Source organism: Gracilinanus agilis, chromosome 4 (genome assembly GCF_016433145.1).
Source record: "Gracilinanus agilis isolate LMUSP501 chromosome 4, AgileGrace, whole genome shotgun sequence".
NCBI classification, from domain to species: domain Eukaryota; kingdom Metazoa; phylum Chordata; class Mammalia; order Didelphimorphia; family Didelphidae; genus Gracilinanus; species Gracilinanus agilis.
Genome location: NC_058133.1, coordinates 115,163,766 through 115,177,552, shown reverse-complemented (window position 1 = coordinate 115,177,552; position 13,787 = coordinate 115,163,766). Strand labels below are relative to the sequence as shown.

At 38.6% G+C, this 13,787-nt stretch overlaps 1 protein-coding gene across 1 annotated transcript in view; it reads right to left on the bottom strand.

Annotated features, from left to right (window-relative positions):
- UTP25 (UTP25 small subunit processor component) overlaps positions 1–13,787 on the bottom strand; it is a 48,549-nt gene that overhangs the window by 32,692 nt on the left and 2,070 nt on the right. The window contains exons 3-6 of the mRNA XM_044671829.1: positions 11,840–12,073; positions 10,496–10,688; positions 8,972–9,060; positions 7,855–8,274 (exon numbers count right to left, since the gene is read on the bottom strand). Of these exons, the coding sequence (XP_044527764.1) occupies positions 7,855–8,274; positions 8,972–9,060; positions 10,496–10,688; positions 11,840–12,073 (936 nt within the window). The remainder of the gene's footprint in view (positions 1–7,854; positions 8,275–8,971; positions 9,061–10,495; positions 10,689–11,839; positions 12,074–13,787) is intronic.

Sequence of the window (13,787 nt, the reverse complement as noted above, 5' to 3'; positions counted from 1 at the left end):
GCAATGCCCCTTAGTATAGGGGTGCTCACTCCAAGATACCTCAAGGGCATGATCATCAGGACTCATATAATAGATGAACTGTGTGATAATGGGTGATTAATTTCTATTATTACAAAAGAATGAATACGTGGTTCCTTAAAAATAATACAATTTCCTTGGTGCAATTTCCCCCAGAAATCAAGATAAAATACCTATGGAATCTGAACACAGGTAAATGAGAAAATGGGAAATGATGAACAAATTCAACTTAAGTATAACTTATTAGGAGACATCTATTGCTTAAAGCAAATAGTTTTTCTAGAATTTTGCCAGAAGGAACCAGAGTGCTGCACACACAGAACATACTTAATAAATATCTACTACTACAGTACCTTTTTGAAGTACTTGCAATCACCGAATAAACCAACTTTTCCTTCAAGCAATTTTCCTTAGCATAAATTTGTTTCAGAGGCTTTCTACTTCCTACTTCTGAGCTATCAATCAAAAAATGAACATTTATTAGGCCTCAACTATATGGCAGGCCCTGTGTTGGGTGCTGAAGAAACAGACAAAAGTGAGGTTGTCTCTGCCCTCAAGAAACTTATATTCTATAGGGAAAGAACATATATACATAAAGCATATAAAAAATAAATACAAGGAGTTGGGCAGTAGTATCTCGCCTCATTTGGTAAACCAGCTTTGGAAATGAACTTTGTAGAAAACTAAGGATTCCAAAAGGTGGAGGTAAGGAAGGAGTGCCTTCTAGTTATGGGAGGAATAACCTACCAAAAGCTGAGAGGTAAGAGATGATAAGTCCCAAGTGGGAAACAATAAGTTGGCCACTTTATCATGGATGTATATCATAACATAATACAGTTTCATTAAAGCTAGAAAGATGCTCTCTTGGGGGGGGGGGGGGAGGGGGGAGGAGTAGGGACCAGGGAAGGCATGGGAAAGTCAAACATCAAACATTTCAAAGATTATTCAAGCTCCAAGCTCACAATGAAACTTGAGCAATAACACTAAAGAACAAAGAAAAATTGTGATGAAAAATAAAAAACAAAAGCAGAAACTTGGTAAACTACTGTTACAAAATGGCATAATAAACCTCAGAAAACAAGTAAAGGCCTTCAGAATGGTCTGACAACTGGAGGGTTATGATTGATTCCTAACAAGAGGCAAAGTGTAGGCTGCTTAGAGTTATAAGAACAGGGAGAACACCAGTATTTTAAAACAAACAAAAAACTCCACAGCTTTTGGCTGTCTGATAGCTGCTATGAAGAAAAATTTCCTATGCAGCAAAGGAAAATAGACTAGAATACTGAAGATTGAAAATTACTGATGAAACTTGCTTTTTCATTCATGACTACATTGAGAGACACACAGGAGCCTTTTAAGATCTAGGAAAATCTGTATGAGACTGTCGAGAGTCCACCTCAAAACAGCATTTGGGAAATCTTTTTGCTTCTAGTAAAGCTAGAAGTCAAGTTCTCACTGTAGGAATAATGAACTCATAAATATATTAATATGCTGAGAAGCATAATTGTCCTGGAAGAACCAAAGAAAAAATTTCTCAATCACCTAGTAACTGGCTTGAATTAAAACCATAAAGATTATGATGATAGGTAACATTTACATCCCATTATGTGCCAGGAACTATGCTAAACACTTTATAATCATTATCTCATTTGATCCTCACAACAGTCCTGGGGGGTAAATGCTATTATCAGCCTCATTTTATAAATGAGGAAACTGAGGCAAACAGAGATGAAGTAACTTGCCCAAGATCATAAAGCGAACTGGAATTTGATCTTCCTGACTCCAGGCCTAGGATTCTATTCACTAAACTATTTCACTACCTATTTCTCACTGAAAATCTCTGGGATATAATCTAGATTGGACTTGGAAAAACAGATTGTCAAATAATGTGATAAAAGCTTGGTTTTGTGAAAGAATGTCACGAACTTGTGAACCTGATGCCCAACTGTATAAAATAAGTGACTACAGGAAAAGGAAAATATTATGGACATTTAAATTTTTTAATACAAAAAATTGTAAGATTTATTCTTATTTCATGGCTACAAATATAATTCTTTTATTTTGTCCCAATATATTTGCACACTAGGTTAAGACTAGAAAGTCTGAGAAGAGATGTGACCTAATTTTTAAAAAATCCTTAAAATGTTATGTAGAGAACAAATATTTGTTGAACAAATATCCAATTATTAACACTTTGTGCAATGCTTTGAGCTTGAAAGAGGAGTTATCTTTAGTAGAAATAAAAACAAGAACTTCTTTGTTAGAGGACAAAAAAAATTATGTTTGTGAGGATTTCAATAAATTGTATTTGGGTGAGCTTGATGAAGGAAAGAGACTGGCTTGAGGAAAGCAAGAGTTCTGGGTTATGGGTCTATCCCTGCTATAAAGCAGCAGGCCAGGCACTGAACTTTTCTCTAGAGCCTTGTGCTCTCAGAAGGTAGCACCACCAAAAGCCCCAGGTTCACTGTGTATATCTGCTGATGTGTTAGTCTACTTTAAATTACTTACTCAGAGATAATCGCCAGTAAAATGAGGAGGTTGGGCTAGATGACCTTTCACATCCTAAAAAAGCACTAAGGTTCTATAATTCAGAGACAAATGCTTTATGCAGTATTACTAAAGGGAGTCAGGTAGCAATACTCAAAATACATTCTACATTTCTATGTCAGGAGGACCTGAGTTCAAACCTGGCCTCAAAAGCTTATTAGCTATGTGATCCTAGACAAATCACTTAATCCTTTTTACCTCAGTTATTCATCTGTAAAATGATCTGGAGAAGAAAATGGCAAACTATTCCAATATCTCTGCCAAGAAAATCCAGTCAGACACAAATGGCTGACTAAACAACAACAAATGACATTACAGAGGTCATGGGCTTGCTCCTGGAATATACCATGGTACCTGTGCTAAATACAAACTACTGCACTGAATACTATAAGAACCTCTGGTCTAACCTAATGTGGCATCTTTGGCACATTTAATATACACATTGATTAACAGACATAAGAAAACAAAGCACTCTGAATTCTGTGAAATTATAATAACTCAGATCCCCAAAAAGAGGTATGAGAAGATACCTCCACATTCATTGCTTTGCAGAGGTAAGCATCCATCAATAAGGAATACTGCAATAAAATGTTAGATTTTTTTGATGTTAATTGGTTTTGTTGAATTTTTTCTCCTTTCAAAAATTATTTTGTAGGAGGCAACATCAGTGGTGGGTCTTAGAGGTGACAACAGGAGCAGTAGCAGCTTTGGGGTTAGAAAGAGATTAAAGTAGACACTTTGCAGGTACTGGCTATAGCAATTCTATTGTCCATAAGCAGTTCTGGGTCACAGTTCCATGGTGGAGAGGAGTGTGTATGTCCAGTCTCCTCAAGAGAAGAGGGGACCAGGTCACAGTTCCAGGACTAAGATGGCACCAGTGTGTTTAACTGCAGGGGAGCAAGGTCCTTTCCTGGTTGAAGACTAGAGCAGTGATTAGACCTCGCCCTGGATCATACCACTTTGGAAGCACCAAAAATTTGTAGTCACCCAGAATTATCTCTGAAAGCAACAACACAAAAAAGCATAAAGCTTGGCACAGTGGACCCCCAACCTCAGTTAAGCAAAGTCCAACTTTAACATAAAGTTCAAAGTAAATAAATAGGCTGAAATAATGAGTAAGCAGCAAAAAAAAAAAAAAAAAAAAAAAAAAAGGTAATAACATGACCCTAAAAAACTACTACAGAAGCAGGAAAGACCTAGATATAAACTCAGAAAAAAAAAACAAAACAATGTGAAAATAGCTAAAAGCAAAGCCTCAAAAGGAAAAACTAATTGGACATAAGCCCAAAAATTCCTGAAGAGTTAGAGGAAAAATCAGGAAAAGAAATGAGTGGTGCCAGAAAATTCCAAGAGAATTATTACCACATAAATGTATATTTATATGAATGAAGCATAAAAAAAGTACTATCTTAAAAAACAAAACTGGTCTAATAAGGCACAAAAATTCACTGAAGAGAACTAGTCAAATGGGAAAAAAAGGTACTAATGCACACTGAAGAAAATACTTCCTTCAAAATTAGAACTGGAATGGAAGCTAATGATTCCTTGAGACTTTGAGAAACAAAACAAAGTCAAAAGAATAAAAAAATGTGAAATATCTTTGGAAAAACAACTGACCTAGAAAACAGACTGGGAAGAGATCATTTAAGAAGTATTGGGCTTAGGGGCAGTTGGATAGCTCAGTGGATTGAGAGCCAGGCCTAGAGGCAGGAGGTCCTAGTTCGAATCTGGCCTCAGACACTTCCTAGCTTTGTGACCCTGGGCAAGTCACTTAAACCCTATTATCTAGCCTTTACCACTCTTCTGCCTTAGAGTCAATACAGAGTATTGACTCTAAGACAGAAAGAAAGGGTTAAAAAAAAAAAAAGAATTATTGAGCTACCTGAAGAAATCCATGATCAAAGAAGGGTCCTAGATAATATACTTCAAGAAAATTATGAAGAAAACTACCTGATATTCTTAGATTAAGAGGCAAAATTGAAAGAATCCACCAATCACTTCCAAAAAGAGATCCAAAAATGGAAATTCATAGGCATATTAGAGCCAAATTCCAGAGCTCTCTGGATCAAGAGAAAAATACTGCAAGCAGCCAGAAAGAAACAATTTGAATATTGGGAAGCCACAGTCAGAATCACATAAGATTTAGCAGCCTCCACATTAAAGCAGAGGGCTTGGAACATGATATTCCAGAAGGCAAAAAAGCTAGAATTTGTTGTTGATTTATTCTTTTAGGTGTGTTCAACTCATTGTGACCCCATCTGAGGTTTTCCTGGCAAAGATAATAGTGTTTTGCCATTTCCTTTTCCAGTTTGTTTTAGAGATGAGGGTAAAAACTAAGTGAACAGAGTGAAGTGATTTGCCCAGGGTCACACAGACAGTAAATGTCTGAGGTCATATTTGAACTCTTCCTGACTCCCAATCCAGTACTCTATCCACTGTACCACCCAGCTACCTTGAGCTAGGATTACAACTAAGAATAACCCATTCAGCAAAACTAAACAGAATCCTTCAGGGGGAAAAATAGATATTCAATATAATAGAAGACTTTCAGATGTTCCTGATGAAAAGATCAGAGCTGAATAGAAAATATGACATTTAAACACAAGACTATAGAAGTATAAAAAAGTAAAGATGAAAGATATATCATAAAGGACTCAATAGGTTAAATGGCTTACATTCCTATGTGGAAAGATGATAAGCATAACTATAATAACTTTGTCATTATCAGGGCAGTTAGAAGCAATCTACAAAAACAGTGGGTATGGCTATGAGTTGACTGTGTTGGGACAATCTCAAGGGAAAAAAATGAAAGAGTGAGAAAGAATGAAACATTGAGAGGGGGAGAGGAAAAATGGAGAAGAGGTATGCAAGGAAGAAGTTTTACAGTGAAGGGGGAAAAGTGGGAGGGAGGTAAAAAAAAATGCTTAAACCTTCACTCTCACTGATTTGGTTCAAGGAGAAAAGAATATGTACATGTAGACATATGTGTGTACACACACACAACTCACTCTCTGTTGGATATAGAAATCTACCTTCCCCAACAATAGATGGGGAAAGGGATAGGAGATGGGGGTTAGGGTGATTAAAAATGAAAGTAAATTAGGGGAGGCAGTCAGAAACAAAACACTTTTGAATATGAATGGGATAAGTTCATCTATAAAGCTGAAGAAGATAGCAGAATGGATTACAAACTAGAATCCAACAATATGTTCATTACACATGAGACATACTTGAAATAGAAAGACACAAAGTTAAAATATGTGATGAGATTAAATCTACCCTGGCCATTTTTAGATTTAATCACAAAAGGTGAAAGCATCTCTACTTAACTCACAAGTTGGGAGGTGCTAGAGTGAGTGACAAATCAGAATTTACTGACTGCCTCCTGGGCAGTCCTAAGAAAAGCGTCTGTTGTGATTGGACACGTAAACTAAGAGGAGGACACAGGAAGTGACGCAAAAGAGGCCCCTTTAAAAAGAGACCTCAGTGAGCTGGGAGGCTCTTCTTGTTCATTGCTGGGTCCTGGAGGAATGCTGGACCTGGGACCCTGAGACCTTGGTGAAACTGTTCTTAAATCTCTTTCTTAGAACTACAAGTGGTGAGTGAAGAAGGCTGATTCCTTTAACCTTCCAGGAGGTACTAGCCTCAGGGAGGCTCCCTTGATTGGGAGAAGCCCTTGTTAAATAACTTTTAGACTCTGACTGGGATCTGGAGCCCTACCAGAGTAAAAGCCCAGACTTGAATACACATCTCTTATTCTACCCTCTTCTCATCTCTCTACTTCCACTCTCTCCTATATTTTGTAAATAAAATTTCCATAAAAGTCATTTAGACTTGAGGTTATTCTTTTTTTTTTTTAAACCCTTAACTTCTGTGTATTGACTCCTAGGTGGGAGAGTGAGTGGTAAGGGTAGGCAATGGGGGTCAAGTGACTTGCCCAGGGTCACACAGCTGGGAAGTGTCTGAGGCCAGATTTGAACCTAGGACCTCCCATCTCTAGGCCTGACTCAATCCACTGAGCTACCCAGTTGTCCCCTTGAGGTTATTCTTAATGGGGATTGATAATTATTCAATCCCTTGGTGACCAACCTTTTAATATTTACCCAATAAAAACCCTTTTTCACCCCTTACATAAAGAGGATAAAAGAAAATCTATTATACTTCAGATAAAGTAAAAAAGGCAGGGTGGCGATCATGATCTCAAACAAAGCAAAAGCAAAAATAGGTAAAAGAGATAATCAGGTAAACTACATTTTGCTAAAAGGTACCATAGGTAATGAAATAATATCAAAAATTTTTCTCATTTCCCAAATATATAGGGAACTGAGTCAAAATTATGAAATAAGAACCATTCTTCAAATGATAAAGAGTCAAAAGATAGGAACAGGCAATTTTCAGAAGAAATCAAAGCTATCAAGTCACATGAAAAATGCTCTAAATCACTACTGATTAGGGAAGGGTAAATTAAAATAACTCTGAAGTACCACTCACACCTATCAGAAAAGAAAAATGCTGCAAAGGATGAGAAAACCCAGATACATTAAGAAACTGTTAGTGGAGTTGTGAATTGGTCCAACCATTCTGTAAAACAATTTGGAACTATAACACTGTGCATACCCTTTGTCTCAGTGATACCACCACTAGGTCTGTACCCCAAGAGATCAAAGGAAAAAGATTCATATGTAGAAAAACATTTATAGCAGCTCTTTTTGTAGAGGCAAAGAATCAGAGATTAAGGGGGTGTCTATCAACTGGAGAGTGGCTGAACAAGTTATGGTGTATGATTATGATGGAGTGCTATTCTGCCATAAGAAATGATGAGAGGGATAGTTTTAGAAAAACATGCGAAAACTATGTGAACTGACACAAAGTAAAATGAGAAGTAAGAGATCATTGTACACAGTAATGGCAATATTTTAAGGATGATCAATTATGATGGGTTCATCCACTCTGATCAATACAATGATCTAAGACAATTTCAAAGGATTCATGATGAAAAAATGCTATCCATCACCAGAGAAAGGACTGATAAAACTGGAACACAAACTAAAATATAATTTTTACTTTCTTTTTCTTGCTTTTTTTTGTTATATGGTTAATATGGAAATGTTTTGCATGATTTCACATTTATAATTAATATCTTATAAGGGATGACTATCTCAGAGGGAATATAGAAGAATACATGGGAAATATAAGTGATAAAAAACAAAAGATAACAACAAAGAACTATTTAAAAAAAGCCTGATAGCTTCCCTCTGAGAGGCTGGGCCAACTTGCTTCTTTTCTCACCTTGGGTCGAGTAAGCCCCTGGTCTCTGAGATCGTCGTCCTCATCATCATCACCTGCCCTTGGTTTCTGATTTCGGAGTTTGCTGTTATTGGTGAGCACCTGGGAATTGGCTTTGAGAACATGGTTCATGGCATGCAGGCAGTACACATGACGGATCTCTTCCCCATTCCCTAATGCTGTCCTTTCTGGATATAACAAGTCCCGGTATGAGTTCATGATTGAGAAGAGTTCTTTCTGTAGTGGGGAGAAGGGTCCACTTGGTTTTGGGGGGCCAGACAGGAACTGGCTATTTATTTTGGGCCACGTGGAATCCAAGGGCTTCTGCAGATGAAGACTCATCAAGTCAATGTCCTTTGGAGGCTTAAAGGTCTCCAGCATTTGAAATTGGGTTGAAAAGACAAGTTGACCCAGAGTTGACCACTGAGGAAGAAAGACAACAGTTGTGTTAGGGCTAAACTCTGTCTGGCGAGGTCACCCTGGTTTCAAGGCTGGCTATCCATTCTTTACTTCATCATGGTTCCTCTAGTCTAAAGTTAGCTCTTCACTGATCATCTACAAAGAGGAGAAGAAGAGAGACAAGAAACTCTCCTAAGTTCTATATTTCAAATATCTGACTATTACAGATATTCAATGTACAAATATAAAGGAGACCAAGAATGCAGTCAGAACTAGGAGCAGAGGAGGGCAGTAGGGTGGTCTAGTGTTCAAGACCTGCAAGAGACCCACAGCAGAAGATTAAGGAAGTCAACCAAGCTTGTTCCCACCCCAAAGGACAAAATGGAACAGAGAGAGTCACTGACAGAGATAAGAAAACCCTCCCAGGTCCCTGTCCACCTTTGGCCTGAATAAGAGGCAGAAAATCAATGTAAAGAACTTTCTTTCCTAGTTCCCCTAAGCTAGGAAGATGGCCAAAACTTCCTACTATATTATTTTAGCTGTGCTCAAACCAAACTCACTGGAGATGTATTATCTGCAACAACCAGCTCTTTGCTACTGAAGCTGTGAATGAGATGTTAAAACTCACAAAGCACTAGACATATACTCTGAAAGCAGATGTCTGCATGGGTCCATATCAAGCTCCTCTTAGTTCAAAGCTCAATGGACGGGCAATACTTACTTTTAGTTGCTGGGTAGTCTTAGGGTTTGTGGGGACAGCCTGGATTTCTTTTTCTTTCAGTTTTTTGTTCATATGTTGTAAAAATGGATCTGTTGCAGAAACAATCATTAATACACTCAAGAAAAAAATAAACATCAACAGATTATAGAAGCAGTGGAAACAAAGCAGACAGAACATTATACTTGGGAGCCAGGAAGACCTGTGTTCAAATCCTGCCAATGGCATTTAGTGGTTGAGACCACAGTAAGTCATTAAACCTCTCAGACATAATAGTAATTAATACCTACCTCACAGAGTTGTTGAGAGGCTCAAAGGAGATCATCTGTGTAAAACACCTGATGAATTTTAAAGTCAGTTACTGTGACCACGTCAGGTTCATAGTTTCCCAAAATAAATATGCTGCCTTTAGCTGATAAACACAACTAGTAGCATGGGTGCTGGTCATGGTTATCAAATGTTGAGATGGCTTGAGCACCCACCAGACTCTCATAACTTACTAGATAGTCAACATTTCCTCTTGGCAGATGGCTGCCAAAACAAATGGAGGTGCTATAGAATGAGGCTGTGCAAAACAGCAGTGTGAACAGCCCACAAGGGATAAAATCAGACTTTATCCTAATTCAGATCAGGCTTTAAACCAGGGATTTCAAACCTGCAAGGCTATATCCAACACCCTGCGTATCATGAGGCCCTTTGTCCTGACAAATGTGCGATTAGATTAACAAGTCTTGTGAAGAGAAATAAAGGTTTAGGATAGCAGTAGCAGTAGCCGCAGCAGTAATAGTAGTGGATCAGAGGAGTGATATGAACTTAAAACCATACAAAACATGAATGAGTCCAGTGATCTGTGTCACTGAGGCCAGGACCTCTTCAGCAAAAACAAAGTGAGGTAGTAAGTCTCCAAGGTGACATAATTTAGTGGAAAGGATGACTAGTGACTCAGGGTCAGAAGCCCTGGGTTTGAATCTTAGTCCTGTCTTTTTCTGCCTATGAGACTAGAGGCACAGCATCTCAGTTTCCTCATCTGCTAAATAAGGGAGTTAGTTGTCCTAGGTTATCTCTAAGGTCCCTTTCAGCTCTAAATCAAAAGGTCCCCAGCTTGGCCCTGCTCTTTTTCCAATGTTCTATTCAGCCATCCACAGTATATGACCAGTTCTTTAGGGAAGCTTAAGGGCTATAGTTAGTGTGGCCGAGCAGGCAGACAATCTGCCTTAGAATGGTAAAGTGACCTGGGTTCACTTTCCAAGTCTTGACAAATTCTGGCTAAGTCTCATTACCCCTCAGAGGCGCATGTCACTTCTGAGGCTAAGAAGAGGAGTTGCCGAGGTGCACTGGTGGAAGAGCCTCCTAACCCAGAGTTCCCAATTATAATGAAATTAGTCAATAATGAAAAAGTTAGGCCTTCTGAAGGTCCCAGTTGCCTGGCATAGCAGCAAGTGAGTCCCCCTGCCCATGCAATCCTCTCCCTCCCATCTTTGCTGCAAAAAGCATGGGGGCTTAGGACAACACCAGCTCAGCTCTTACCTTCTGAGGCTTTCACAGCAGAGCCGCCATCCTTCTGAAGGGCCTTATGGTCTCCACTTTCTTCCTCTAGGAAATTGGTTTCCAGGCTGAATTCTGATTCATGTTTCCTATCCGTGAATTCATTCTCTGTAGCATTCTGCTGGGAAGGTACTTCCCCATCTTTATCCTCAGTGTCAGACAGGGCCATGTTTGCCTCTTTGCCTTTTCCTATTGTTATATATTAAAATAAAAACTTTCAATTCTTGATAAGCTGCTTGATTTCTCCAGCGATACAACCCCATGGCTCTCTCCACTCAAATGACTCCCTATAATCTCCCAGATCAAACCTAAAACCCTTTGTTTGGCCTGCTTCAAGGCTCAACTCAAATCCTGCCTTTTGGAGGAGGCAGTTACCTGTGCCTGCATCCTCAATCCCTCACCACAGATACTGCCTGCCCTCTTTGATTACTGCCTTTGTCTTCTGTATATAACTGGTCTGTACCAGGCAATTTCCATACAACTTCCCCCATTAAAGGGAGGCTCCTGGTTTAAAGGAACCATGATTTTGCTTAGATTTTTGGTGCCTGGCATGTATTATGCTTAATACATGCTTAATGACTGACAATATGAATTCAGAAGATGGACGAGAATTCATGCTTACAATGAATTATTTTTGAGAGCAGCATGTAAGCTCCTCCCAAGCAGAGACTATACATTTTTGTTTTTGTCTCTCCAGGGCCTGGGAATCCTTAAAAATTACTTGCTAACTGATTGAGGAGACCTGGATAAAGAAAGCAAGATGCACAACTTCCTATTACAGTAAGGGTAATGAACCTGCATCCAAGAATAACAAGAAATAGCCCTTGCAGATAATTACTTTCTCAAATGAATGATCCAACACCCAAAATAACAGAAAACAGGAAGTGTAAAACCTTGGGCTCTTAGGAAAACAAGGATTAAGACACAAAGAAGAAAGCCAAATATACAGCTGAATGAAACCAAAATTCTTGCATGCATGAACCCATGAAGCTGTCCACAATTAACTCTGTCTCAAGGTGCAAGACCCCTTTGATACATGCCACATATTATTATAACAGGTAAGTTTGTATCTAAAATTTTTTTTGATATGGGTTTTAATTTATTTTCATAGTCATGTATTCTTTTCTAACCTAGGGATTTCCCTTCTTCCCAATAAAACAGGAGCTTCCCAAGGCAAGATTTCCTTCCCCAACATCCTTAGTGCATACTATTCATTCCTTGTCCCAACCTCCTATCAGTACAAAGCCTAGATCTGTGCATACCTGAGTTCAGTGTTGACAAATGACCTCCTAAGAGATATCTACCTTTCCTTTTTCCTTCCTGGACTTCCTCCTCCTCTTCTTCCTGCTCCTCTTCCTCCAAACTGCTGTCACTTTGGGCTCCTTCACTGTCTACTTCTGCCTCTTCTATAGCACTCTCTTCTTCCTCTTCATCTTCTTCCTCCTCTTCTTCCTCCTCTGAAAGGTTCTTCAAGGTGGCAAGTAACTTGTGATATTCAGAGATCTTTTCTGGTTCACTGTCTGAATCATTCTCTGAACTTGAACGATCTGAATTCTCTGACTAAAAGGAAAAATACAGCAATAAAAAAATAAAACATTAAAAATAGTAACAATAATTAATAGTCACAACAGGCACATTCAAGATAATGCAATCTTTTGTGGGATGCCCCTGTGAGGTAAGTATATTTCACAACTGCCGTATTTTATAACTGAATAAACTAAAGTTTAGAGTCTTGCCCCAAGTTATAGATTGGACCTGTCAGAGATAAGGCTTGGCCACAGATCTGTTTTCTCAGAGTCTCTGATAAGAAACAAAATGACATTGTTTTCACTTTTATCTTATACTATCCCATTCTTGGCCAATAACTGATTGAAAGCCCAGTGTAACAGGTTTAGGCTGACACTCCCCTACAATTGTGACCATTCTGAATACATATAACCTGGAATCAAACCTTCTATAAAATTACTAATTTGAAGAGTTAAAAGCCTTCAAAAACTCCACATTTTTCCCAAGCTAAAGAGATGAAATTGGCTCAAAGTATAGATCAAATAAATCTTGTTAAAACTAGAATTTCCATGTCCTGAATAATGGGTTTCTTATTTAAAATAATACTCAAGAGGAAGAAACCGATATTACAACAAAAGAATTTACTATTCTTTCCAGTTCAAAATCCAGCACGCGGTATACACAATCTCTCTATATTTTCTATATATCCCTTCAGTGGTTAATTTATAAATAAGGCTGGTAGTCAAGAAACAGATCCACTGCCTTTTGGGTAACCTGCCAGACTATACTGGGAGGTTTCAAAACCAGTCTCAGAAGGCTGAAGAAGTCTTTGCACTGTTGTCCTCTTTTAATATCCCATAAGTATTTCTATATTCACATAAACCTGTGATCTTGCTTATTGGGAGTTCCCTCTAATAATGTATATTTCCACCTACCATGACTGTTCATCCTATATAAGTCATGTGCACATTCTCTCATGAGTTCACCACAGAAAGTCCATCCAATATGTTAGATGCCTTCCTCATTTTCTTACATCATTTCCAGGGTCTTGGTGGAACACTCTGGCTGAAACCTGTCATGCCTAGCTCTTACCACATGGCCTGTCCACCTTTCTCTATCTATCTCATGACACTGATTGCTCTTCTCTGGAATTTCTCATTAGTTAGAATCTAATTATTAGATGAAGATCCAGCCATACCATTGTTGGGTTTGTACCCCAAAGAGATCACAGATAAACAGACTTGTACGAAAATATTTATAGCTGCGCTTTTTGTGGTGGCAAAAAACTGGAAAAGGAGGGTATGTCCTTCAATTGGGGAATGGCTGAACAAATTGTGGTATATGCGGGTGATGGAATACTATTGTGCTAAAAGGAATAACAAACTGGAGAAGTTCCAGGCGAACTGGAAAGACCTCCAGGAACTGATGCAGAGTGAAAGGAGCAGAGCCAGAAGAACACTGTACACAGAGACTGATATACTATGGTAAAATCAAATGCAATGGACTTCTGTACCAGCAGAAATGCAATGACCCAGGACAATTCTGAGGGATTTATGATAAAGATGCTACCCACATTCAGAGGAAGGACTGCAGGAGAGGAAACATATAAGAAAAACAACTGCTAGAACGCATGGGTTGGGGTGGACATGATTGAGGATGTGGACTCAAAACTACCACACCAATGCAACTACCAACAATTTGGAAATAGGTCTTGATCAAGGACACATGATAAAACCAGTAGAAATGTGTGTCGGCCATGGGTGGGGGG